We start from the raw sequence: 27,550 nt of genomic DNA, 5'->3' as shown, positions 1-27,550 counted from the left end.
TGAAATTTTGTATTAGATCGATTTCAAATCATCATATAATTTCTTCTAAAATAGTAAAATTATTTATCATATATAACGGAATGGTCAAATCACATAGCTTTCTATCTCATCTCTATTTATTTTCCGTAATTCTTCTTTTTTCGTCTGGTTTCTTGAATTCTTACACTTAAGTTACGCCCAATTATTTTCAGCCTGCCGGACGTCAAGTGCTCGCTCAATTTATAGTTCGTTTTATCATCGTCCTCCCGTGTTTTTCTTGCTCGCGGGAAATGATTGTTTGAGATACAATGAGGAAACGGACTCTGGGGGCATGGGGGGTGGCGATCTTTTGTTTCCTGGTGCTTATGATTGTGACTCCAGCCATTCCTCAGTCCGAAGAATACCACGATTTCGCTGACAAGCGCGAGTTCTTCGGTAAATTTACTGAGTCTTCATAATTCTGATCTTAATTCTACGATTCATTGGAAGTTGCATCAATAGTTTTTTTTTTTTTTAAAATTAATTAATCAAGTATGTGTTTTCCTATCCGCAGCTCTTCATGTAGGACGAACAACTTATTTACGTGTAAAACTATTAAAATCCCTAAAACCATTGAAGTTGGCCTTAAAATAAATTTTCATGTAAGGAAATACACCCATTTGAATTCGCCAATAAATTCCCAAAGCATAGAAACTCTGTTCTCACTTCCAGGGGCATTTTTTTTTCTTTTAAAAAATAGGGCGGAATGGATACGTTTGTCCTCTCAATTGAAGGCTTTAAAAAATTAAGTTAGTTGGCAAATGAGTAGTAATTAAAATACTGGAATATTTTGTAAGCTGGTGCTTGGGACCCTGTGCATTTTCTCAAATACACCGGATTCTACTCAGTCAAGTCACAATACTATACAAACATTCTAAAAAATTTATAAAAACACAGTTACTTGACCTGATATTGAAAACTTGTTGGAAATTATTGGGCAATTTTTTCAACAAGTTGAACAAAGTTGAACAGAGTAGAACTATCTCCGGGAGATATCGAAGTCTTGTTGGACAGGCACTCTGTTCTCACCCTAAGCGTAGGAACTCTAACCCTAGAAGATACTGAAAACTTGTTGGAAAGTTGAGCTATCCCACAGTCACTTGACCTGATCTATCTTTCACAACAAGTATTGCGAGCCGGTTTCTTGATGAGAACAAGTCACTAGGATGCAATCATTCATATCTTGATATATATCAAAGGTGCACATGGGAGAGGTCTCTTATTAGTATTAAGGCCACACTTATGTTTAGGGATATATTGATGTAGATTGGGCTAGGTCACCTTCCGAGAAAGTTCCACATCCAGACATTGTGTCTTTGTTGGTGGTAATTTGGTATCTTGGAAAGGTATGAAACAACTATGATTGCCCTGTAGAGTGTTGAGCTAGAGTATGGGGCCATGACCCACACTATATGTGAGCTTATTTGGCTAAAGAACACATTAAAAGAACTTACTTTTCCACATTCATGGCCTTTGGGATTGACATGTGATGATCAAGTTGTTATTCATATCGCCTCCGACCTAGTCTTTCTTGAACGGATGAAAAACCTTGAAGTTAAATGTCACTTTGTTTGAGGAGGAACTTGTGCAAAAATTTGTTACAACAATTCATTTGAAGTTTGAATTCCAACTTACTCTTTATTCACTAAAGCCTTGAAGGGTGCTTGGGTTAAATCCATTTGTAACAAGCTAGGAGCATATGATATCTATGCTCCAGCAGGAGAGGGAGTGTAATTAGTAAGTGTAGTTGTTTTGTATTGCTGCTGTGTGTTATTGCTATGTTAGTCAATGTGAGTTAATGCATGAGTTAGTAAGGGCAATATAGTCCTTGCCATGTACTTGGCATATATTATAAATAGAGGAAGAGGCCTATAATTGTAATTAGGTGTTCCAATTTACCAAATTCTTTATCAGGTAATTGAGCATGTTATCAGAGCTATGGTTGCCAAGAGGTCCTAGGTTCTAGTCTTGTTGCTTGTGTTTAATGTGAGTTTGTTAAAAACATTTGTGCTCCCAATATGAGTGTTTTTCATTGTTGGTTTATCTATCCACGTGCAATCGGGCTGCACAAGGTAATGTTAAGGCTTGATATACATTGTTGGCCCACAATCTAACAACTTAAACTTTTAGGTAAAGTGGTAATCTAATAGAAGCAAGTTTAGATTGCATGAAAGTCCATTGTTATGCATCTAGAGACACTTGGAAGAGATATATTCGTGATTATATGCGAGAAGAATCAGATTTGGAATTGATGGGTGAAAGTGTCATTATTGGCTATTTGATGGATCCTTCAAAGTGTGTTCTCGATTTGGACTCGTTTGACTACCTTCTTTCGGAGCAAAAGGTTTGGTGGATTCAAGTATCTTGTGGTGATCAGACCAACTCGAGCAGGAAAATTTCTGCAAATGGGTTTGGTATCTAGGGATAAGGGCTATTCTATTTTCATTCCTGAGGGTTTGTAAGGTCATAGCTGGAGATTATTTGCTGAGGATTAAGGAATTACAAGGGATTTTAGGGTAGAAAGGGTCGATCATCTTAGGTTTGAAAGGGCAATCAACCAAAATGTTAGAAGGATGCTTTGATTGGGTTAAATAATTGAGAAAGGATGATAACTTGCTGTTTTTTGTTTTGTGTAGTGGAAAAATGGCTTCTTCCAGGGATCAGATTCTAGGGTTGGCTGTGAAGATTAGCACAGGTTTAGGTGTTCCAAAGGCAGAAAAGATGAGATGATGGCACTAGAGATTTTAGGGTAAACTGGTTTGCTGGGTAGAAGTGAGGAGATGGGCTATCTAGGCTCAGGTATGGATGGGCGGTATCAGTCTTGGTTAGTTAGAGATGGTCCAGGTGTATGGGTGATCTTGGATTTGGGCTGTGTACAAAATTCAAACATGAAAGGCCCAAGCATGTAGCAGGTATGGGAAAGGAAAGCCTATTTTTAGTTGTGACGTTCAACAACCAATAACTCCTCCTGAGTTGCAGCAACAAGGGTCTAGTCTTGGTTCTTGAGTAGCAGCAAAGATCCGGTCCAGCTTGTGGTTAGGTGATATGTGCGATTGCAACTCAGAGGATAGGTCTTCTTGTGGGAAGAACAGTGAGCGCATGGAATCTTCAAATAGATCTCCAAATGATGGTATATCTGTTTTCTGAGGTTCAGTGTGGAATCAGAGGAGCCACAGTCAGAGTCAACAGCAGCCAGATTCCACTCGTAAGTCCATTAATATGTGTGACAAGGAGTGGAAAGTAGGTGTGGGAAAGTTTTGGGGTGGTTGAGGAATCAGGTATGTTCTGAAGTTTATAATTGGAGGGGGCATATTCAAGTGGGTGCTAAGATGTGAAAATTGTTTGAAAAGAGATGAATTAATTCTGATGTGCGCCCATTTTTTTTTTTAAGAGAGGAATAACGATCATAGCTTTTTTATTGGGGAGAGTTTGATGGAGGTGAAAATTATATAAGATGAGCAGGCTGGAGAGGGGTTGAAAAAAAACTAGGTTGATGCTTCTGATGATGACAATAACTGTAATATTGAGTTTGAATGCGACATGGATTGTTACCGGACAAACTTTCCAAAGAATTTGGTGATGACTCAGTGTTTTGGGTGATAATTCTATTTCATAGAATGATGGAATAGGTGAGGGCTGTGACATGTTTGAGCAGAGTGAGGCCGGCATTTTCCCATTAACTGACCTAGAGGGGAATAAAGTCCTTTAAAATGGCGGTGTAAAGGGCAATATAAAGGACAACAGGAATTAGCTAATTTGCTGTGCTCTATTAACTATGATGGGAAGGAATTAAAAAGGGGTTTCCTTAGGTAGCATTTGTTAGGTCTTTTTGGATGGTTTGAGCAGTACCATTTGGTTATTTTTTTTTAAGTAATTCTTGTCATCTATCGTTTGTATTCTGTGCCTCTCTTAACATATCTTGTTTTGAACATTTTATCCAAAAAAAAGAAAAAAGAAGAAGAAGAGGCCCAGTGCAGAATTTGAGTACAAGGCCATGTCTCATACTACTTGATTTAGTTAATGAATATGTCGAAAGAACATGGGTTTCAACAAGCTTATAGAGTTGATTTGTGATAATCAAGTAGCTGTTCATATTGCCTCAAACTTGGTTTTTCAAAAGGAATACTATATTTTTTGTTATATTGTAAAGGAAGTTGCAAAAACATTGTAAGTTTATTTCAATTTAATAAAAAAATAATTAAAAAATCTTGTACGGCCTACTAAAGATATTTCAAGGTTTATAATGATGGGAGTGAGGTTGTATCATGATGGGAGCAAGATTCTAGTATGGTTGGAGCAAATTTCTGTGTGAGAAGCGCAGAAATGAGGTTCTGCATTGGCCTACTAAAAGTATTGTGAGGCTTATAAGCAATAGAGCAAGGTTGTGTCATAATGGGAGTGGAATTTGGTCATGGTTGGAGTGAGGTTTTGTGTGCTAAGTGCAAAATAGAGGTTCTAAGATGGAATGCCACCTGATTAGAAGAATCTTGTAACCAAGGGTATCTCCTGCCAGCCTCTGTAGTTAAACTAATAATACCACATCATTCAAAGAATGGAATCATTGCCCCCTTCACCATCTTCATTTCTATGGTGCAACACAAATGCATGCACGCACACATATAAACTAGTCCAAGAGTAATTACGACTTTCTTTTTTGGTATGCTACAATCATGACAACTTCTTTTTCTGATTTGGCACTCTTAGAACTCTCTTATCACTTTTTATCCATGCTTTCATTCGTTAGCTTAGATTTTTTTTGGGAGTCAATGCGCAATGATGTACTATAATATCCTCACTCTCAATTCCTGATTCTTAATCTTATTATACCCTAATCCCTCCTCCAGTTACTCATAAATTCTGTTAATCCTCTCCTCCCTACTAGTCATTCCCTTTGCCCCTTTCTTGAGTTGCTCTTATTTCTCACATGAATTACATGAGCCATTGAGTCCATTCTTTGTTGCATCAAGGATGAAGATGCAGCTAGACCCTGCTTGTTACCCAAATGAAGTTGGGCCTTGAGTGACTTGACCCATTTATATTTGATCTCTCTATTTTTGTTCCTCGAGCTTAACCCTCAATAGATTGCCACCATGGGCTAAAAGGGAAGACCCATTCTTTTAGCATTCAATCCTTTTGTTTTAAAATTTGAATTTTGATTCATTAATGATATGGGCCCAAAAAAAATGGTCTATATCCCCCCCTTCCCGTTCCACTTCCTTATTAGTGTGGAAAAAAAAAAGCCATGGACAGCATCCTTCTCAATTCATCCTTGAAAAAATTGTAATTTTTTCATTATTTCTATCAATCAACCACAAATTGCATGTCTTGGCCATGCATCCCTATCTCATTTTCTTTTACATATTCTTGTCATGATTCAAATTAACTGAATCACAATCCTTACATCTTTCTTTCCCCTTTGATTCTTCCCTTTAATCCATCGGCAGGGTGCTCTTGGAGCACAGCCTTTTAATGCCCACATGAAACACTACTAATTCAATCCCTCCAAACCATTCAGAATGAGTTTTGACTGTAGAGCACCCTTGGTCTTACATTTCCACAAAATTTTGGAAATTTCTGCTTTCCATCACCTTCAAAATTGAAATGGCAGTCAATTTTCACCTGCAAAATTTTCGTCAAAGTTACCACAAATCATCCGATAATTATTGAAATCTTGAAACTTATACGAAAATTTTCGAAATTCTGGCTATGGAACATAATTTTCTTTAAATTGAAATTTGAGATTCAAAACTCAAATTGAAAATTTTGTCTCAATGATATTATCTCTTTATTGAAAATTGAAAATAAAGATTATTACTAGAATGATATAAATATAGCTTGTACGCTTTTGAAATTTTAAGCAAAATTGAACTTAGATATTAGCCATTACATTTTATTCGACCTTTTACATAAAAACTAGTTGTATTTGCATAATAACTAATATAACTGATTTATGAATTTATTTATATTAACCGAGTATGAATATGTTTAATATGGTTACTATGTTATAAATATTGCACCTTATACGCCACATATCTGTCACTGATGAATATTATTTATATTATTTTAATTCTAAATCTGGCATTATTCTGTTTATTAACGGTTTCTAAAGCTTCATTAAAAAAATTCTATGCTCTACTTCTAATTTCCATAATTTTTTTGAAATCAGGAATTGAAATTGAAGTTGAAATCTTTGACCTTTTGCCTTGAAAATTTAGTTGAAAAATTGAAATTTATGACCTTGCTTTCTTGGAATCTTTTCTGGCTAAGAAATTGCCCATAACCATCACCTCTTAATAAAAACACATTGTTAAAGGCTTGAAGATTTTACCTGCAGGTTTTCTCCTTTGATACCAGCATCTATCCAACTATAAACCAAGCATGTCACCTCATCTTTTGCTAAGCTGATTGTATGTGATCTCTAACTACATCTCTAAAATGGTTGAATGATCAATCTTGAATGAAAAAAATGAACAATTTTGTGTTAATTATGATAATGCCATGCTCCATAAGGCAACAGTATAATTTGGTGCAGATCACAGCTAACTGTTGCTTTGCATGGGAACCCTATTGATTCTGTAGTAAAAGTTTTGATGAATCAGCAACATATAACATCAAAATTTTCCTTTATATGCTACAGGTACTTCATTGGGTGTTCTCCTATATGTATAATTTATAGTCTAAATTATTTAAGTAAGTGCATATCCACTTAAGATTTTAGGCATAAATAAGGTACTCTACATTTAAATTCAATAAAAATATATGTTGAAATAATATCAAAGAATAAATTGCTTAAACTTTCTCAGGCTTAGACATATTTTGGATGTGGTCAATCCTACTTGTTCCTACTTAGTCAAAATCATTTGTAAAAACACTTTACCAAATACTTAAAAATGATTTTATGCTATTATATAATAAGTTCTTGATCATTTTGTTTAAGTTATTTCTCGGAAAATTATATATTATTAATAATTCATTTATTTAATTTTTTAATTTTAATTATTTTTTTCAATAGTTAAAAAAACCGTTTCCTAACTATTGTTATTGTTTTTAAAATATAAAAATGGTCATAAAGCATGTGCTCCAACATCTTGGAGCACCTCTTGCCTCATGAAGGGTAAAACACTTCATCTCATGTTTAGTTTTTTAGACCCACCAATCGATTGCAATTCTTCTGTTTTTTGAGATTGTAATGCGCTTGAATTTACTTTTCTTTTATCCTGAACAGAACCTCATAAATTTTGTTTTGTTACTCTCTTATGTTTCATACTTACTGCCAACTTGCTTATTCTTACTTTTCAGGCATACCTAACATGCTGAATGTGGTTTCAAATTTCCCATTCCTTGTTCTTGGTGTCGTAGGACTTGTACTTTGTCATTATGGGAACTATTTTAGGCTGAGGTGATGATGCATTCACTTACCAATTATTGATGAGTCATGTTCAAGAAGATTTTTTTTTTTTTTTCATTTTTTGTATGCTTACTGATGATGTTACCTTTAAATATTTGCACCAAAAGCTTGCAAGGTGAGGTTTGGGGTTGGACGTGTTTCTTCATTGGTGTGGCTCTTGTAGGTTTTGGATCATCGTACTATCATCTCAAGCCAAATGATGCTCGTCTTGTGTGGGATCGCTTACCGGTGAGCTTGTTAATGCAATGGTAGAGTATTATTTCAGAGAAAGCGTATACCTTCTCAATGGTTGCAGTAGTTCATTATTTTGACATTTGTGATGCTTGTACTTAATATAGATGACTATTGCATTCACGTCAATTATTGCTATCTTTGTAATTGAGAGAATTGACGAGCAAAAGGGAACAGTTTCCATCATCCCTCTACTCATGGCTGGTGTAATAAGCATTTTGTATTGGAGGTATGCATGCTACTTCCTATTTTATTTCCTTATAATAGTTGTTTAATATTGAGCTGTAACAAGTAACGAGGTTGTGGTAGAGTTTGTCAAAGTTTATGAAATGTCCCAATGGTTTAGAATTTATGGACTGAAAGCGGATTAGAATGAGATATAGCTGAAGCTTAAATAATCCAAGAAAAAAAATTATGATCCTTTGAATAATCATGCAAACAGTTAAGAAATTATGATGCTGTAAATAATAATAAGAACAGTAACTGGAACAATATCTGGGGCTATTCTTTGAGATTTGATGATGGGTTGGTGTCTGCTGGAAAATGATCGAAGAGGTTTGGAATTAGTTATGAGTTTGTTTTTTTTTTTTTTTGATAGAAAAAGAAATTTCATTAATAGGGGAAAGAATTTACAAGGAGGGAGAATAAAATATCTCTGAAGAAAATCTGGTTCAAACCAGAAAAAAGAACTAAAACAACCAAAAAGAGAGAATCATCGAACGAGCCAGTTCCTCCAATCCCTATGTAAATCCTGGAAACTAGCTTCCCTACCCAACACACCACAAAGAAGCCATGTACTGAATCTTTTCTCACAACAGTGGCCAATTTAGCTTCTTCCTGTTGGCCCAAGTGGCAACTCCAAAAAAAAAAAGGGGGGGGGGTGTGTGGCAAATTGGGTTCAACAAAATTAGATGCTCGATACAAAAATTGAACGCAAATTAAGCAAACAAGCATATCACACAATATTAAAGCAAATTAAAGAGAGATGGGAAGAAAAATTTGCAGACTCTTTTATAGTGGTTTGGCTATCCCCACCTACGTCAAGTCTTTGAAGGGCTCGTCTTGAGGTTCCACTATTTCCTTGTTTTAATGGAGACCAAGGAACTAATTACACCCTTTGTTTTTCGGAGACTAAGGCAACTATATGCTACCCCTTGTTTTTTGAAAACCAAGGAAACCAAAAACATAAAACTCACAAAAAAAAAAAAAAAAAAAAAATCCTCATAAGGAAGATTTACAATTTCAAGGTCACAAACTAAACTCTCAAAGAATAATCAATTGAGGCTCAAGAGTTTTCTATCAAAGATTGACAATATAGAGCACAAAGAGAGAATAAGAGAGAATTGAAAGCAAGAGCACTTGGATATTCAATATGGATATCTTATGTAGCGTTTTTAAGGTTTAGGAGTGTATATATATAGAGTTTGGATTAAAATTAGCCATTTTATGCTTATTGGAGCCTTTTGGCTTGTCAGATCGGTTGATTGCTTACAGGTTTTGGCTGAAAGCAACCCAAGAGGGAGGGGGGGGGGGTGAATTGGGCTTATAAAATTAAATTATTTTGATAGAAAAAATTTAAAAAAAAAATGAAGCAATTAGGCTAAATATGCAAATATGAAAGCAAATTAAAGAGAGAAGGGATAGAGAAATGCAAACGCTTTTGTAGTGGTTTGGCTATCCCCACCTATGTCCACTCTTTCAAGACCAACTATCTTGAGGTTCCACTAATTCCCTTTAATGGTGGCAAGGACACCAATTACACCCTTTGTTTTATGGAGACCAAGGAACCAATTTACAACCCTTGTTTTCTATGGAGATAGGACAACCAAATACAATCCTTGTTTTAATGGAGATCAAGGAACCAATACAGGAAAACTTGCAAACACAAATTCCTCACAAGGAAAGATTTACAATTGAATACTCAAAATAAGCTCTTAAGAAATAAACAAATGAAACTCAAGTCTCAAGAGTCTTCTCTCAAAGATGGACAAATGAAGCACAAAGAGAGATTAAGAAAGAATAGAGCAAAAGCACTTAGATATTCAGTATGGATAGCTTCTCTAACTTTCTCAAGGCTTAGGAGGGCATATATATAAAGTTTGGATAAGACTAGCTATTTTCTATCCGTTGGAGCCTTTTGTCTTGTTAGACTGTTTGACCATTTATAGGATTCAATTGATTGTTTGCTAGTCGTTAGAGAGGGAAAACTTACCATTATACGCAAAACCTACCAGATTGGTTGACCGACTGCAGGGGCTGGTCGACCGCCCCTGGCATAAAGGCCGCACTTTGGTCTACTTATGTTCCCATTTTTCAATTTTATCTTAATAATGCTAGGCCTTATATTTTCGTATGATTTTACACTTTAAAATACATTACAATTGAGAGAGAAATACTACAAATAAATGAATTAAAGTCTTCAAAAACTTCTCTCAAATCTTCAACTTTAATGACTTTAATCCTGTAGAAGAAAAACTTAAGCACAAAGTCATTAGTTCACAATAGTTTGTTATCATCAAAACCAGGTTAATGAAAACTTGGGGTCAACAACAGGGTCTTGTTGACCACTTACTAGCCATTAGAGACAAGAAGAAGACCGTTGCAGGCAAGAGTTGCTAGTCTAGTCAACCACCTTCAGGGGTTGGTCAATTGCCTCTGGCCTCTGCCTAGGCCGGTCAACCAGTGTAAGCTCTTATGTGCTATGCCTTATGTATTCTCATGATTATGCAAGTTGAAGTACAATACAAATGAGAGAAAAACACTACAAATAAATCAAATAGAGTATTCATTTTCTTCTCTCATTTCTTCAACTTTCTTCAACTTTAAAGACTTGAATCTTGTAGAAAACAACTTAAGCACAAAGTCATTAGTCCATTTGTTATCATCAAAACCAGGTTAATGAAACCTTGGGGCTAACAATTTGCCCCTTTTTAATGTTGACAAACTATTTGCAAAAATGGAAACAGTTTTAAAATATTTAAATCACAAACAAGATTATGGACCAAAATAAAATGGGATGAGGCTAAAGATGTTAACATTTAAGCACAAAGTTTCAATTTTATCAAGAAGTTCATAAAAAATGTGCCAATATGCTCCACATAAAAAATTTTGCATGGTCAAGATTATGACAATTGATGATACCAAATTTAATACATGGTCATATACAACAACAACAACAACAAAACCAAGCCTTAGTCCCACTAAGTGGGGTCGGCTATATGAATCATTTTCCGCCAATTTATGCGATCATGGACCATTTCTTTTGATAGATTCAAGGATATTAAATCATTACTATCTCCTCCCAAGTTATTTTAGGTCTACCCCTACCCCTTCTACTGCCCCCCATAGTAACTAAGTCACTCTTCCTCACAGGTGCACTATAAAGCCTACATCGCAAGTGTCCATACCATCTGAGTCATCCCTCCCTTATCTTATCCTCTATAGGAGCTACACCTAACTTACCACGAATATGTTCATTTCTTAATTTATCTTTCAATGTTATACCACTCATCCATCTAAGCATTCTCATCTCGGCTAATACATGGTCATATATATATAAAAAAAAAAAAAATTCATACCAATTGTTGTCAGTCATAAGTTAAATAAAATTAATACCAATTAACTTAAAAACAAACTTTCCATGCTTGAAAATTTTTCCTCCTTCGACAGTATCAAAAGGAAAAGATGGGGCTATGAATTTTGCAAAGTAGTCCACAATTTGACACTCAAGTTTGAACCAGGATGTTCTATTTTCAAAAAGTTCATACTTCCATAATTTTCAAGAGACCATGATTTTCAAAATGCTGCAATTTTCACAATAGTCATATCGTTCAAGGTTTGCAACAATTTATTCACAATCATTTTCAAAATGGTGCTCATGTTTTCAAATTGATTTTTCTTTACTCATGCTTGCATCCCCTTGGTAAAAATCAAAAGGTTTTTAGGGGGTCGGGGATCTCAAATTCTTAAAACCATTTAAAATGATGTTTCAATATGCTCAAATATTCATAACAAGATGTTCAATATTCCATAAGTTCAGTAATCTCAATATTATGCTCAAATTTAATAAACTCAAAATCCATAAAATATTCAATATGCTCAAGAGATCATCGTTCAAATATTTTTCACATCAACAAAATATTCTATAATTTCAATCATGGTAAGATATTTAATTTGTGTTCAATTTTCACATCGTCATATTCATTTAAGCATGCTCTCCCTAAACCAATGCATGTATACTCAAGATTTAACTAAGATTTTCACAAAAAGCATTTTAACATAAGAGAGTTTCAAACATGCGCAATCATTCAAAATATTCATTTTTCATCAAAAACCAAAACAAATAAACATTTCACACATTTTGTCATTGTATTTCCAAAGAGATTTCATAAAATTTCATCTCAAGATTTAACTAAGCTTTCAAACTTTCATTTTCCTTTGGAAAAACTCATTTTCCTTTGCCAAAAATTTAAATTTTCTCGAGTTATTTGTATTTAGAACCAATCTTTGAAGATCATTATGCATTTCAATTAAAGCATTGTATAACTCATTATAATAGGGTTGCTTATTTTGAAGGAAATTTACCTCCTCTTTCTCCTTTGCCTCTTCTTTATCTTCTGTGGCTATGAGAAAACGAGTTGATATTTCTTCTTCTTCCTTGTCCTTTGTCTCCATTTTCAAACATGTCACATTGATGAACAACCAAGTTAACATTTTCATTACATGTATCATCATATAACATTTCAAGAGAATACCAAATTTTCTTTGTCGTATCACAAGTAGATATTTGATCAAATTCATTACAATCTAAGGCACAAAACAAGGTGTTCATTGTCTTAGCATTCATTGTGTGCAAAAGCCTTTCATTTTTATCCCACATACTTTTAGGTTTAGGCTTTTTCACACTATTTTCCACCATTGTTGGATGAGTATATCTATTTTGGGTGATATCCCATATTTTGAAATGAAGAGTTTAAAGGAATATACTTATCCTAGTTTTCCAAAAAAATATAATCACTTCCATAAAGAAATGGTGGTCTAATGGTGAAAAACCCCTCACAGATAGGATTAAAAATGTTGATTGCCATGTATCCTCTCAAAGACGTTTAAGTGCAAAAAATTTTAAAAGAAGTGCGCTAGCTTTGATACCAATTGTTAGCCCAAGTGGCAACTTAGGGAGTGGGCCGGGGGGGGGGGGGTGTGTGAATTGGGTTTAATAAGAACTAAATGCTTGATAAAAAAATTTAAAGCAAATTAAGCAAACAAGCGAATCACACAATATCAAAGCAATTAAAAGAGAGAGAGGAAAATAAATTTGCAAACTCTTTTATAGTGGTTTGGCTATCCCTGCCTATGTCCACTCTCAAGGCTAACCACCTTCAAGTTCCACTATTCCCTTGTTTCAATGGAGACCAAGGAACCAATTACACCCTTTGTTTTTTGGAAACAAGGCAACCATATACAACCCTTTGTTTATTGGAGACCAAGGAAACCAAAGACAACAAAGCTTACAAAAACAAATTCCTCACAAGGAAGATTTACAATTCAAGCTGACAAACTAAACTTTCAAAGAATAATCAATTGAGACTTTAAGAGTTTTCTCCCAAAGATTGACAATGTAGAACACAAAAAGAGAATAAGAGAGAACTAAAAGCAAGAGCACTTGGATATTCAGTATGGGTATCTTCTCTTACATTCTTAAGGTTTAGGAGGGCATATATATAGAATTTGGATTAAAACTAGCCCCTTTTTTCCTGTTGGAGCCTTTTGGTTTGTCACATCGGTCGACCGCTTACACCCATTGCTCAGTGATAAAGGTGGTAGGGGTGCAGAGACAGTCAGGAGGTTTGCTTAGAAGTAGCCATCCTTGAAAGAGTGTGTAATAGCTCACTGATCGAGTGCTCTTACGCCGAAGATGAATGGGGCTAAGCGATTTGCTCAAGCCGTGGGATGTAAAAATGCATCGGTTTGGTTAACCGCTTACCTAGTCGTTAAAGACAAGAAGAAGACTGTTACAGGTAAGAGCTTCTAGACCGGTCGACCGCCTTCAGGGGCTAGTTGACCGCCTCTGGTCTCTACCTAGGCCAGTCGACGGCCCTAGCCCAAGTTCAGTGTTTAGTCTTCCAGTTGCTCTCCTTTGCCGGTTTAAACTTTTATGTGCTTGCCTTATGTATTCTCATAATATTACGAGTTGAAGTACAATACAAAAGAGAGAAAAACATTGGAAATAAATAAAAAAAGTCTTCATTTTATTCTCTTAATTCTTCAACTTTTCTTCAACTTTAATGGCTTAAATCCTGTAGAAAACAACTTAAGCACGAAACCATTAGTCCACAATAGTTTGTTATCATAAAACCAAGGTTAATGAAACCTTGGGGCTAACACTTCCCAGAAAATATTCGTGCATTATGCTGTAACCATATACCACATAAGACTGCAAAAAAGCCACTCGTCCACAGGGCTGCCCTTATACTTCCTTCTTTCGAAGCTAACGAATGAGATGACCAATAAAGTGTTCCATTGAATAGGGGAAAACCCAACTCTCTTCCATAATACCAAACAGTTTTTTCCATATCCTCCATGCAAATCACAAGGCAAAAAGAGGTGGGATGGTGTCTCGGAATTCCTATAACAAAGCACACAAACGTCTGGAGTGCAGCAAGTTATTGGTATTAATTTTGTTAAGAACAACCAACCAAGTAAAAGATTTTGTTTTGGGGGGAACTTTGACCTTCCAAATAATAGGATAGAGAGGAAAAGAAGAGTTGGAATAGGTCAAGAATTCATGTAATGAATGGCAAGTAATCAACCTCGATTGATTTAGAGACCAAGAACGAACATCTCTTCCCAAAGATAGGTTGCAAAATTATTCAATAAGAATAACAAGGAAGACAATTCCACAATCTTTATATTGTTTAGAGGTCTCCTGGATGGAGATTCCAAGAAACCAAAGGACTACTCAAATTGTCAACACAAAAAGAAATAACTGTATTTGGATCAGAGCACAATCTAAAAAGACGAGGAAAACAACAACAACAACAAAAAAACCAAGCTTTAGTCCCACTAAGTGGGGTCGACTATATGAATCCTTTTCCGCTAATTTATGCAATCATGGACCATTTCTTTTAATAGATTCAAGGATATTAAATCTTTACTCACTATCTCCTCCCAAGTTATTTTAGGTCTACCCCTACCCCTTCTTCTGCCCCCCACAGTAACTAAGTCACTCTTCCTCACAGGTGCATTATGTGGCCTATGTTGTAAGTGTCCATACCATCTGAGTCGTCCTCCCCTTATCTTATCTTTTATAGGAGTTACACCTAACTTACCACGGATATGTTTATTCCATAATTTATCTTTCAATGTTATACCACTCATCCATCTAAGCACAACTTTTACTTTTTGGATATTATGTTTCTTTGTCGCCCAACATTCTGATCCATATAGCATAGTTGGTCTTATGGCCCGTCCTATAAAACTTCCCTTTCAATTTTAAGGGTATTCTACGATCACATAGCACATTTGAAGCACTTCTCCATTTTACCCAACCTGCTTTAACTCTATGCATTAGGTATTTGGTGTATTCTCAAGAGGGGGGGGTTGAATTGGGTATTTAAAAATTCTTCCTAGGTTCAACTAATCTGACAACAGTAATACTCAACCTAGGGTTTGTCTATATACACATAAACCCAAATGCGTAGATAAATGTAAGATACAAAAATTGAATCATACGCATCATTCACACAATAACATACACGTGTAGGAATATAAATTGCGGAAATATAAACAGACACACGATATGTTATTGGGGTTCGGCTAACTATGCTTACGTCCCCGCCTTTAGCTCGCAAGTCCATTTACAATCAAGTCAATTAGCGGGGCTGACCTCAATCTACACCTTACCAGGATGGTGCACCTAGCTTTCTTAACCGGGTTTAAGCCAATTTGGGACTATTTAGCAGGGTTAGTCTCCCTCTTTAGGCCCACGCCTGGAATACAACAAATGTGAAATACAATTTTTGGGTACACGAAAATATGCTTCTTACACTAAGCAGATATGTACCACTATGCTCAACTGAATAATGCACTCACATATGATAGGATATTAAGCTCAAGTGAGATTTAGTTAACTAATGTGTTTACTCTCAATAGGATGTATATCAAAGTGTGTATGTGAGAGTGAGACTTTTGATATCAAACTAATATGCTTCTTGTGTGCACAATCAAACAGTCTCTATAACCCTAAACAAGTATCACAAAAATATTTATTAAATGCAAAGCACAGTGGATAATAGGGTTTTAAGCTTGCTAAAGGTATTTTCATCAAAGCACAAATTAAGCTTATGAATCTTGCAATGAGGATGCAAGATCAAAAGCCACACAAGATTTTTTCCCAATCAAATATTTATGAATGAAATATTATGAGAAAAACCTTAAGCAACTCTCCAAAAATCAATACACAATTAAATAAAATGAGGGAGAGTTAAAGCTTGTAAGAATAATATGAAACACTAATCTCTCTCAAAATAAATGGAAAGATGAGTATGAGAAGAGATTTTGGCAATGAGTATGAAAAATATGAAAGTAGGAAAGATTTTTGCCCAATAAAATTTTCAGAAAATTTTGGCTAATCTAAAACCCTAATCTTGTATTAATTTTGCAAATGAGGGCTTATATATAGAATTTGGAAAAATTATAGCCGTTGGGCACGCTGGGCATTTAGAAAAAAGATTAAGTGAGTTTAATTAAAATTAACCCAGTTTAACTCTCGGTAAAAATTCAACAACCCGAGAGGCTCGGTAGATCGAACTTGAGGTTCAGTTGACCGTAGTGTCTAGTTCGGTCGATCGGGGAAAAATTGTACTGAAAGGATGGTCGACCGGACTAGCAGAGTTCAAGGGCGATTTTCCAAATCTATACGGTTCGGTCGACCAGGTCATTTTGAACTACAAGGTTCGGTCGACCGGGCGGTTGGCATTTCCCATGTGGGGGTTTGGTTGACTAGGGCGTTGCCCATATAATTCTGGTCAGTTGACCAGGTGGTCAACTTGTTGACCCTAGGAGGTTCGGTCGACCAGGTCTGCCTATATATATTTGGTCGGTCGACCGAGCAATCAACATGTTGACCCGGTGGGAGTTCGGTCGACCGAGGAACTCAGTGTAACTTAGTTCGGTCGACCGAACATGCTAATTTCAGCATTTTTCGGTCCTTTTTTTTAAAAATGTTTTTCCTATTCATACAATGATTAACTTAAATTTTAATAGGGCACATTTTTATGAAGTATAGGGAGTTCTAAGGTCAATTTAGGTCTTTTTGAGGATACCGAAAAAAATCGGTCGACCGAAGGGTAATCCCTAAGGTCCATCTATGGTTTTGAGCTTATAATACCTACCATGCATGCCATGCATTAATTATTACAGACCGATAGATTATTATTACAGACCAGAATAACAACTTAATTAAATTACAATGAATAAACATTCTGGGTCTTTGTCTTCTTTAAGCCCATGTGTGTGCACCATATGATACTTCTGATTGGTCCTGCACACAAATTCATCAACCATTAAATACTAGGGTATTTGTCATAATCAAAACGGGATATGACCTATAAGATCAACAACTGGCCTATAAAACTTCCCTTTCAATTTTAAGGGTATTCTACGATCACATAGCACACTTGAAGAACTTCTCCATTTTACCCAACTTACTTTAACTCTATGCATTACATCATCTTTAATTTCTCCTTCAGCTTGCATAATAGATCCAAGGTATCGAAATCTACAAGTGCTATTTATTCCTTCATCATCAAGTTTGACATTGTCTCTAATATTCCTCCTATCATTACTAAAATTTAGTGCGAGGAGTGAAAATAGTATTGTCGATGTTGGTTTCCATTTAGGTGCAACGTGGCCAGGATGGAATTGGTGGGGGTGGGTTTTTTGGGGGGGGGGGGGGGGGATAAGAATGTAATAAAGTGGAGTTGCCACTTGATATTTTGGGGAAGGGAAAAAGCAAAGAAAATCCTAATTGATCTACAGAACACAAGATGGGTTCGAAGTCTAGTTATGTATAAGGAAGGTGTTAGGTACCTTACAGTATCCGTTCTAAGAATACTTGCTGTCGTCGATCGAATGTTTGTTATAAGAAGCTAAATTTGAAAAGAAATGAAAAAAATGGAAGATTGGAATGTTCTCTTTGTGCGCCCAAACCAAATACCGATGATGGTGTGGTTTCAGGACAAAAGAGGTGGCCTATAGGGCCTTTTTTGTTAGCTTGAAGGCCTTTAATAGAAATGATTTAAAGAGAGGATGAAAGGGTACATTTCCCTTGATCGCCCAAATTGAACATCAATGATGGTGTGATCTAGGACGAAAGGGACAACCCGTTGTTGTTATTCTTTGTAGCCTTAAGGCTTTGAAAAAGAAAGGATAATAAGGGAAAGAAAAGATGGCCTCTGAATCTAGAAAAATGGCAAGATTTTATTTTTCAAACTTGAATTTGGGATTTAAAATAAAAGGGAAAGATTGAATGAATTTAGAATGAGATTCTAAAAATTGAAACTCAAAATTGAAAAAGGAAATTTGAAAGATGGGTTTTGGGGATTTAAAATAAAGAGGGAAATGGACAAGATTTTTTAAAGAAAATTTGAATTAGGCAATTTGAAAATAAGAAGGAAAATTAGGGCATCATCATTGGCCAGATAAAAAGAAAAGAGAGATCAAGAGATGGAAACACCAATAAAAGAAGCCTTATTTGCGTGAATTATAAACCATAGAAAAAGAATCTAAGCACTTTTTGATCTTTTATATTTTTTCCATATCTTTTTAGATTTTTTCTGAATTTTTCTACATTTTTGGGATTTTTAGATTTTGCATTTTTTGGATTTTCTGGCAATAAAAAAAAATGAAAAAAAGAAAAAAAACCTAAACCATCATCATGTTGCTAATAATAATAATAATAATAATAATAATAATAATAATAATAATAATAATACTAAAATTTATGACGATCCTAAAAATAATCTAAAACATTTAAAGAAAGAACTACTATTATATATTTTAAATTTTTTTTTTTTTGAAATTTTAAGCATTTTTTGTTGATTTTTTAATATTTTTTATTAATAAAACAAATTATTAAACAAAGGAAAAAGAAATCATTAAATTTTTTTTTCTAGAAATTATCAATTTTATGAATTTTTGGATTTTGATTTCATTTAAAAAAAAAACGAATAAATAAATTGATTTGGTGGTTTACCTTTGAGGAGAAGTCCCTTTTGCACAAAATTATTAAAAGTAAATTTGGTATGAAGTTATTTTGCAGGTTTATTCTCTTTATCCCTTGTACCAAATTTGTTGTGGGTAATGGCTTTCACATTTGTTTTTGGGAAGACATTTGGGTGGGTGTTTTTGCATTTTTCATTTCTTTCTTCCTTGTTGCACAATGGAGTTATTTGCTCTTATTTGATTTCTAATGAGGATGAGCTCTCTTGGGATTTTCCTTTTCACAGGTCTCTTAATGATAGGGAGGTGGTGGAGTTTTTTTTTTGGGTGTTTGTTGGAGGGTTGTACATCCTTCCAACAGCAAGGACTTTCGGTCATGGGTTTTAGATTCATCTGTGGATTATTTTCGTAAATCTTTCTTTGAGAATTTGATCCATGAAATCATATCTTTTCTGCTTCAACGTGTTATTTGGAAGGCCAAATTTCCCTCTAAGATTAAGGTTTTTATTTGGTTGGTTGTTCTTAATAGAGTTGACACTAACAATATGCTGTCGAGGCCTTCTATAGCTTTATCTCCAAATGTGTATACTCTTTTGTGTTGATAGTTAAGAGTCTGCTTCTTGCCTTCTCTTGCAGTGCTCTTTTTTTGGAGGATTTAGAATAAGATTTTACTTTATTTTTAGAGGTCTGGGTTTGCCTGGAATTGGTGGAGGATTTGTTTTACAGGATTTGGTAGGAGTAGAGATGGTTGGCTTTGTGCAGGTGTGGGTTTTGTGCTGTTTTGGCGGTATATGGTCAGAGTGGAATGCTCTGGGATAGGATTCAGCATTTGGCTTTGTTATGGGCTTTTGCAGCTAGCTGCTTTAGAGGGTTGTGTTTTCCGGATTTACAGCGTTATGGCTGGCCGTGTTATTTTGATTTAAATTTTTTCTTCTTTATCTCTTCTCCTCATAGGAGGACTTCTTATGCTCATTTTTTCATGTTCTTCATCCTTCAATGAAAGAAACCTTTTTTTTTTTTTCCTATAATAGAATAAATCACTGATGACTTAAGCTTTTATAATGCTTTATCTCATTTGTAGAACTTGATGTGCAGTTGTGTATGTCATCCCAAACAGGAACATGGACTGGGACAATGTGGCCCCTGTGCGATTGCATTTAATCATTTTCTTTAAAACAAAAAAATTATTTTTTCTTAAAATTCTGCCCATTCTCTTGCACACGTATTTTCATGAATTACATTCCTAGGTTAGGTTTGTTGTAAATCTGAAATAGTCTAAATGGGTTAGTGAAGAAATAATGAACTTAGGGTTAAAGTAAGAAAAAGTAGTGAGGAGTAGAGGAGCAATTGGCTGGAAGAAAGAATTGTATATTTGTTCTCTCTCCAGACCCAGACCTTTTTTGTCTAATAAAATACGTATGACAAATAATACCCCCAGTACACACACAATAAGCACAAAATAACCTATGGAACTTTAACACTCCCACTCAAGGTGGAGGTGCATAAATATCATCTACCCCAGCTTGTTACAACAGTTAGAAAGCAGGTTTAAATAATGCCTTTTTGTGAATACATCTAGCTGATCAGTAGATTCTACGAATGAAGTGCTCATGGCTTTGCATCCCTCACAAAATGACAGTAAACTTCATTATGCTTCGTCCTTGTGAGACAAAGTATTGCAAGGAATACAAATGGCAGCTTCTTTATCACAAATCATATCCATAGGCTTTGTCATTGAGAAACCCATCTCTGACTAAGAGAACCAACTTGCTGATTCTATGAGCTCCTGCTTCAGCATAGATTTCTTTAGTGTAGCATGTTTCTTGTTATGCCAGGTACAAGATTTCATACCACAAACTGACAAAAGTACCATATCCAGTTGTGGTCTATCAATGTTGAACAACTGGATAAATTTGCTCTAGATTATCCAACAATTTCACTTATTTTATTGCACATATATACCAAAACTTTTCTAGAACAGCTCTCGAGACACAGGAGAATCCTACAAATAGCATCCCTACATGCCTACTTGGGATTCTTCATAACTGGTTTGCCACCTTTAAATCAAAGGATGCTTAAGTTCTAGTGACAGTCAGAAAAGTCCTTTTGCCACCCAATTTTTCACATTGATGATATTCTTTAAAATCAGGTTTAGCATCTTTAGACAACTTTGTGTTGGGATCCACAGAAATATCAAAGGGTTTAGCTCCTAACATACTAGTCTCATTTAGCGAGTTCAAGAAATATTATTGCTTTCCAAGTTTAAACCTATCTTATATTATACAATCTCTATACACGAAGAGTGCCCAAGTCTTTGGTAAGAAATTCTTTTTGAGGCCAACACTTACCATGTGCAATCTCGGTTTTTGCTTAGGTCACAGTGATAATGACATCATCAAAATAAACTACCACTGCTAAGGTCACAGTGATGATGATATCATCAAAATAAACTACCAAAAGTAACATATTTGTCTTCTTTTTGCAGGCCAAAACAGAATGATCGGAGTTGCTCTGTGTAAAGCCAAAAGTGGAAACCACCATTCTAAATTTGTCAAACCAGGCTCTACGAGACTGGTTAAGGATAATAAATGAAATGAATTAATGAAAACTGTTTACAAGTTCAAACACTATTGAACAAGGTGGTTTGTGGCTTTTGGAACGAGGAGGTCAAGAAGTCTGATTGGATGGTGGCACAAAAAAGGTGAAAAAAGGGTCAGTGGGAACTAGAGGGAATTAGAAAATTTGTGTTCAATTAATAATGTCGGGAAGGGTTTTAGAAGGGGTTCTCTAAGTAGCTTTTAGTAGGTTTTTCTTGTAGTTTGCCTTTATTTTTTAAATAGTTTTTCTGTTTTGAGGGCGTCCAATCCTTCTAGAACTTGTATTCTCTTTTTCTTTTCTCTTAGTATAATTCTTTTTAAAAAAAAATAAAAAAGTGAAAAATGAACAAATAAAATAAATGGCCTTATGCAACTTACACACTTTGCCACACTCAATTTATTAACAGACCCTTGGGGTTGCTCCATGTACTTGTTTTCATGCACATCCCAACATGAGAAGGCATTCTTGATTTTGAACTGGCATAAGGGCCAACCAAAATTAAAACAATACAGAATTCAGTTGAGGAATGGGAGAAGTCTCAAAAGAATCAATACCATTGGGCATAGCCCTTGGCCACCAAGTTTTAGTCTTTGAATAGGGCCGCAGGAATGTATCCAACGATGTACACCAGTCCAAAACATTTCTACTAAATTTTCACTTAGGATGGCACAGGATGCCTCATGCAAAAATACTAAATCTGATTTTGGATAAATTCAAGGGTATTATTAGATAAAAAAATTTGAGCACCACTGCCAAATTTTTATTTTTATTTTTTTGCTTTGGATAACATTGGGTGAGTGCATAAAAAAAATTCAAACCTATCTTTTAACAAATTATCCAGCATAATCATCGGCAAAGGACACAAAATGACCCATCAAGTTCTTAACTGTAGATGGACCTTAGATATATGAATGAACGAGAGTAAACAATAGCCTACTATGAGACTCAACTTTGACGTAAGGAAGACATAAGATTCTTCCCTAGTTGACTCACCGAACAAGGAATAGACTTGAAAATATGAAAGATTTGTTGCAACTTATGAAGAGATGGATGATCCAAATGAGCATGCCACTGATCCAAAGAAACTCCATTCGAGGAAAATGAAGAGGCCAAATGGTAGGAGCTGGAGCTATTACCATCACCACGATCGAAATAATATGGTCCATTCTTCTCACACTGTCATCTTCTTCATTTGGAGGTCCTGAATAATACAATGAGATGGAAAGAAAGTTATGATGCTTTGTTATTTGACTATTAGATAACGAGTTCAAAAGTTAGGCTCATATAATACCGATGAGATAGGTGTAGAAGGAAAAGAGGGAATATCGCTGTAACTAGAAAGCCGTAATTGAAATTGAGCCATCAATGAGTGTAACATTGGGTTGTAAAAAATACTGTTTCTCAAACTAAATCTGGTCTAGCTGTCATACAGCATAAGGCACAAGAATATAACAAGGTTGTTATATTCCTCTTGGGACACAATGAATGATGTGCTCATCCCTCTAGTATAATGGCTAATTGTGCTAGAAGATCCACCGTCGAATCACCCTTTGCAAAGACTTGTAGCCTTGGCTTCCCATGGAGACCCCAACAACAACAAACATTATGGTTTTCCTTCATGCAATGCGGCAAACACGGTTATTGCTGTGGTGAGCACCTCATACTGAACCACCACCTCTTCTACGGATTATCGCCAAGCCTCCGGCTCATCCTCCACTATTACCTTTGCAAAGAGGGAGTCCCAAGCGTGCTTGAACTCTCTCTGAAGAAGCTAGAGAATAGAAGTGAGGCTCGTCCTTGGTGATTTGTTGGATTCTGCAATATGTGTCATTGATAAGCCGTATGGGTTCACCCACAAGAATTTGATCACATATTTGTTGATGCTTAGGAGTTAGGACTCAGCCTAGAGAGGGACTTAGCAGCTAGGAATTTTGCTCATTGCCTTATGATCTTCGTCACATTAGTACTAACAAGTCGCTAGATATTTAACTCCAGCCACATTTATCTGAGAGGTACCCAGTAATGGGCTTACTCTCTCAGTTAAACTTGATAAAATGTTGTGAGGATCATTCCTTATAGCCTTTGCAGTTGTGTGAAATACCACTTAGGTGGATTTCTTGGTTCCATGCCATTACAAAGCCATACAAGTAATGTGTTGTTCTCTTTCATCCAGTTCTCATACTCTTTGGTGTCAAGGTGAAGAATGAAGCAGATACTTTGAATTCCATTTTATATTTGATGTAGACTTTTGCTGCTTGAGACCACAAGAAGCAGTTGGAGGAGCTATTCAATTTAATGGCTGTGAGTTGCATGTTGCCAATATTCGCTGAAGCTTTCTTTGTAGATGCAGGAAAGCCCTCAATGCAGCAGGAACAGCACACAAGAGGCCACAGCACTGAATAAATCTGTTACAGTGCAATGCAGCACAGAACAACCCTTTGGAGGCATGCTAAGGCTTCTAGAAGCTGCCACAACTATACCAGCATCTACGACAACCTAGGAGGGAGCACAGGCATGAGAAAAATGCAAACAGCTAGCAAGGCCTTTGCAGAACAGTTACCACCCAAATTCAGTGACTACAGCAGCAAGACTGGGTTGTCTGGCAGGGAGAAATCCATGCTGGAACTCCAGAAGACCAGTCAAATTGCACAAACAGCAGTCAGGATTCAAAGATTAGCCCTGAAGGCCACAAATTGCAGCTTGATATCAACTGATTGCAGATGTGGGCAAAACTAGGAAAAAAGGAAGTTGATCACCTATCAGAATCCCCACAATAACAATATACAGGTGCAGGAAGGAAGAAAGTTAAGAAACCATTCCAAAACTCCACACGATGAAACACGTCACGACCCACCAAGGGACATCGACCAGCAGCAACTGTCTAATACTAACATCATTCGACTGCTTTCACATCAGCAACACCTTATGACCATGCACTTTATCCAATAATGGATGCACATGGCCTAATCAAGAAAACAAGCAGCCCCACATTTTTTAAATTAGAGAGCATCTGATTGAAGAGTCAATGGGGTCAGATACGGGAAACCCAAAAATGAAAATTTGCCAAAAAGCCAATTCAGATAAACAGTAGCGATGAACAGTTATTGTGAAGACTGAAGGGAATGAATTAACATTACTAGTAACAATGATGAACAGCAGCAATGAGCAGTGCTTGAAGAGTAGGAATGATGAACACTGAATTGAATTGTGATTGCAAACAGTTAAAGAAACTAAGAAAGGAGTTCAAGCATGAAGGATTGGAGCTTGTTCTGATGTGTTTTAATTCTGAAACAATTTAACTGGATTAATGAAGAAGAAATAATGAGCTTGGGTTTAAAGCATGAGAAAAAGGAGGAGAGAAGAGCCGTCAGCTGAAAGAGAGAATGGTATATTCTCTCTCTCTCTCTCTCCAAATCAGACCCTACTTGATTAATAAAATAAAAAATGACAAAAATACCCCCATATGCACACTGTAAGCACAAAAACAACAAACACCTCAAACAAGGTTTATTTCATTAGTGTTTCTGCACATGAACTGTGGATGGTGGTCTGCATGGAAGGTGATTGGGCTATGAGGTGTCTAGGAGATTTTTATTATAAATCGGCTTTTAATATTTGGCTAAATTGTCATCTAAAATTCTAAATACATTATCCTTGTCAAAATATTTGCTAGGTAAGAATAGGAACATTGCATGAAGGCTTTTGAAATTTTGTGCAACATTTAATTTATAGACAAACTACAGCATTTTATTCAGCCTTATGAGTTGTATTTGGAGATGAAATAATAATTAATTGAATTTTTTATTGAATTTATATTAATTTAAGATTTCTAAATGCACTTGTCATTTGACAGGTATTGCACCTTAATACTCCATGTCATTTTTCTTCATTTTATTTATGACATTCTGGGTCTAAAGCATGCATTATAATATTTCTTAAGAGTTTCTTTAATGTTATAAAATATTTCCATCTCTTACTACCAATCCCTATTATTTTTGAAGCCCCAGAGCTTCTGTTTGAAATTTAAACCTTGGTTTGCCGTCCAATGTCTGCTTTTAGAGACACTTGTGAGGCAGAATCTTCTCTTATTTATTGAGATTGCTTTTTGATTGTTGTTGTTTTCAGAAATTAGAGTAGATCCCCATCCTCCATAGGAAGGTGGGGTTAGGTTGTGACAGTATTGCGATTATATAGTAGTTGAGTGGGGGGGGGGGAGTGAAAGGCAGGTGGTAAAATGTGGATGAGTGATGGATCTTTTGATGACTTGTTCAAGGTGGATTGTCACTTTCCTGGCTATTTAAACCTTTTCTGTTCTTTCAAATAGTGGAGGTCTGCATGAGATGATTGGCCCTTTAACTGTCAACCATAAATGCCATTGTATTCTTCTGCAGGTTTTTTGATGACCTCCGCCCGTATGCAGTTGTCCAGTTTCTTCCTTGCATTGCAATTCCACTAATGGCTATCTTGTTGCCCCCTATGTACACTCATTCGACATATTGGCTTTGGGCAGCTGGTTTGTTTTTATGATTTGAACTTTCCTATGTTACTAAAATATTTTTACTCTGCATCATGCTGATTAAGTGTTATCCTCATTGATGCAGGATTTTATCTTTTGGCAAAGTTGGAAGAAGCAGAAGACAAAGTGATTTACAAGTGGACTCATCATATTGTTAGTGGACACACACTCAAACATTTGTGTGCTGCCATGATTCCTGTCTTCTTGTCTCTCATGCTTGCAAAGAGGACTATTGAAACAGAGAGGTATACTTTTTATTTTGAACATTGGCTTTTCCTTCTATCATGCTTTGCACCAGGGACTTTGGTGGTAGAAGCATAAGAATCTGATTCATATTTCAGAACATTATGATTAAGTTATTTGAATAACATTCAATATGCTCAATTTTTGTATTTAGGCATGCCTAGATAGAAGTAATCATCCGTAATGCAATCACCAGAATTATGTATGAGATTTCAGAAGGTCGCAGGCTATTGAGTTTTTTTTTTTTTTTTTTTTAATTTGATATTCTGAAGTTACTACCATGGTTTTTAAATGTCAGCATCAGATCTTATAACAAAGGTGGTTGTGCTTACCAATGGACGGATGGCTTTCTTTAATTTCTCTATGATTCTTGAATTACACTGGCAATTAGTTGCAGAATATTACATGCAAGGCATGAAAGTATTTTGGAAATCTACCCTATCCAAGTTGGTTAAACTTACTGTAGACATCTGGTTTGTTGAGATGACCTGTCTATAAGAGATCATCTCGAATGCCTTTTTTTTATTCCTCTATTGACACTGAACATTTGAAAATAAAGCTTTAATTGAACTTGGTGTTTTCTTATGCCATCATTGCTCAACATTGTGATGATTCTTGTTTATTTAAAGAGTATAAGTGGATTTTCCTTTGCAGAAAATACCAATCTTTGTTGATAGAAGATAAACTTGTTTGCACCCTTTTTATTAATCTCCCTGCAAAAGCAGAGAGACATTCTGTAGCCCGTGGCTGCACTTTTTTATTTATTATTTATTTTTATTTTTGAAAAGCTTTCAATACTAACCGTTTAGTGCAAGCCTTGATCCAATGGTAAAGGTGTTACACTCAAGTGTGAAAGTTGCAGATTCAAATCGCGGAAACAGCCTGTCTAAATGTGAAGGGCAGGCTGTGGTCGCATAACCTGCCTCCCCCGACTTCTCGTATTGCATGGGAGCTGGGGTGTCACATTTCAAAACTAATAGCTATGGCACACACATTATTCTGTTATTAGCTCCCTTCCCACCCCCTCTAATATGCAGTTTATGTGGTCCTTCAACGCAGGCAAAGCTTGCTCAGAACATGGCGGATTTCATGGGCCCAGGTTAAAGGTGATGAGGTCAAGGTAGAGACTTATACCTGTACAGAAGAAAATGTTCCAATTGTGGAAATACGCTAATGGATATGTAATCTGTAGTCACTGGCCTGATTGAGTGGAAAATATTGTAACCTTACCTACCAAAATAATAGAAACCTCGTAAATGCATTTTCCGGCACTTAGCACAAAAAATTAAAAATAATATGTACTTAATGTTTCATTA

The 27,550-nt window shown here is 35.7% G+C and overlaps 1 protein-coding gene across 1 annotated transcript; it reads left to right on the top strand.

Moving 5' to 3' along the window:
• Nucleotides 1–103: 103 nt before the first annotated feature.
• On the top strand, nucleotides 104–27,550 carry LOC131163761 (uncharacterized). Its single transcript, XM_058120497.1, has 7 exons — nucleotides 104–414; nucleotides 7,318–7,417; nucleotides 7,534–7,654; nucleotides 7,765–7,886; nucleotides 25,867–25,988; nucleotides 26,077–26,236; nucleotides 27,294–27,550. Exons 1-7 carry the CDS (start codon nucleotides 288–290, stop codon nucleotides 27,406–27,408), a joined length of 867 nt encoding a protein of 288 aa, XP_057976480.1. The 5' UTR covers nucleotides 104–287; the 3' UTR covers nucleotides 27,409–27,550.

This window comes from Malania oleifera, chromosome 9 (assembly GCF_029873635.1).
Source record: "Malania oleifera isolate guangnan ecotype guangnan chromosome 9, ASM2987363v1, whole genome shotgun sequence".
In the NCBI taxonomy this organism is placed as follows: Eukaryota; Viridiplantae; Streptophyta; class Magnoliopsida; order Santalales; family Ximeniaceae; genus Malania; species Malania oleifera.
Note: the sequence above shows the minus strand (reverse complement) of the source record. Positions and strands in the feature narration are given on the sequence as shown.

Coding starts and splice junctions, on each gene's coding strand:
- LOC131163761 (XM_058120497.1), top strand. CDS start 288: ATGAGGAAACGGACTCTGGGGGCATGGGGGGTGGCGATCTTTTGTTTC. Junction 415..7,317: donor TGACAAGCGCGAGTTCTTCG/GTAAATTTACTG, acceptor CTTACTTTTCAG/GCATACCTAACATGCTGAAT. Junction 7,655..7,764: donor TTGTGTGGGATCGCTTACCG/GTGAGCTTGTTA, acceptor TACTTAATATAG/ATGACTATTGCATTCACGTC.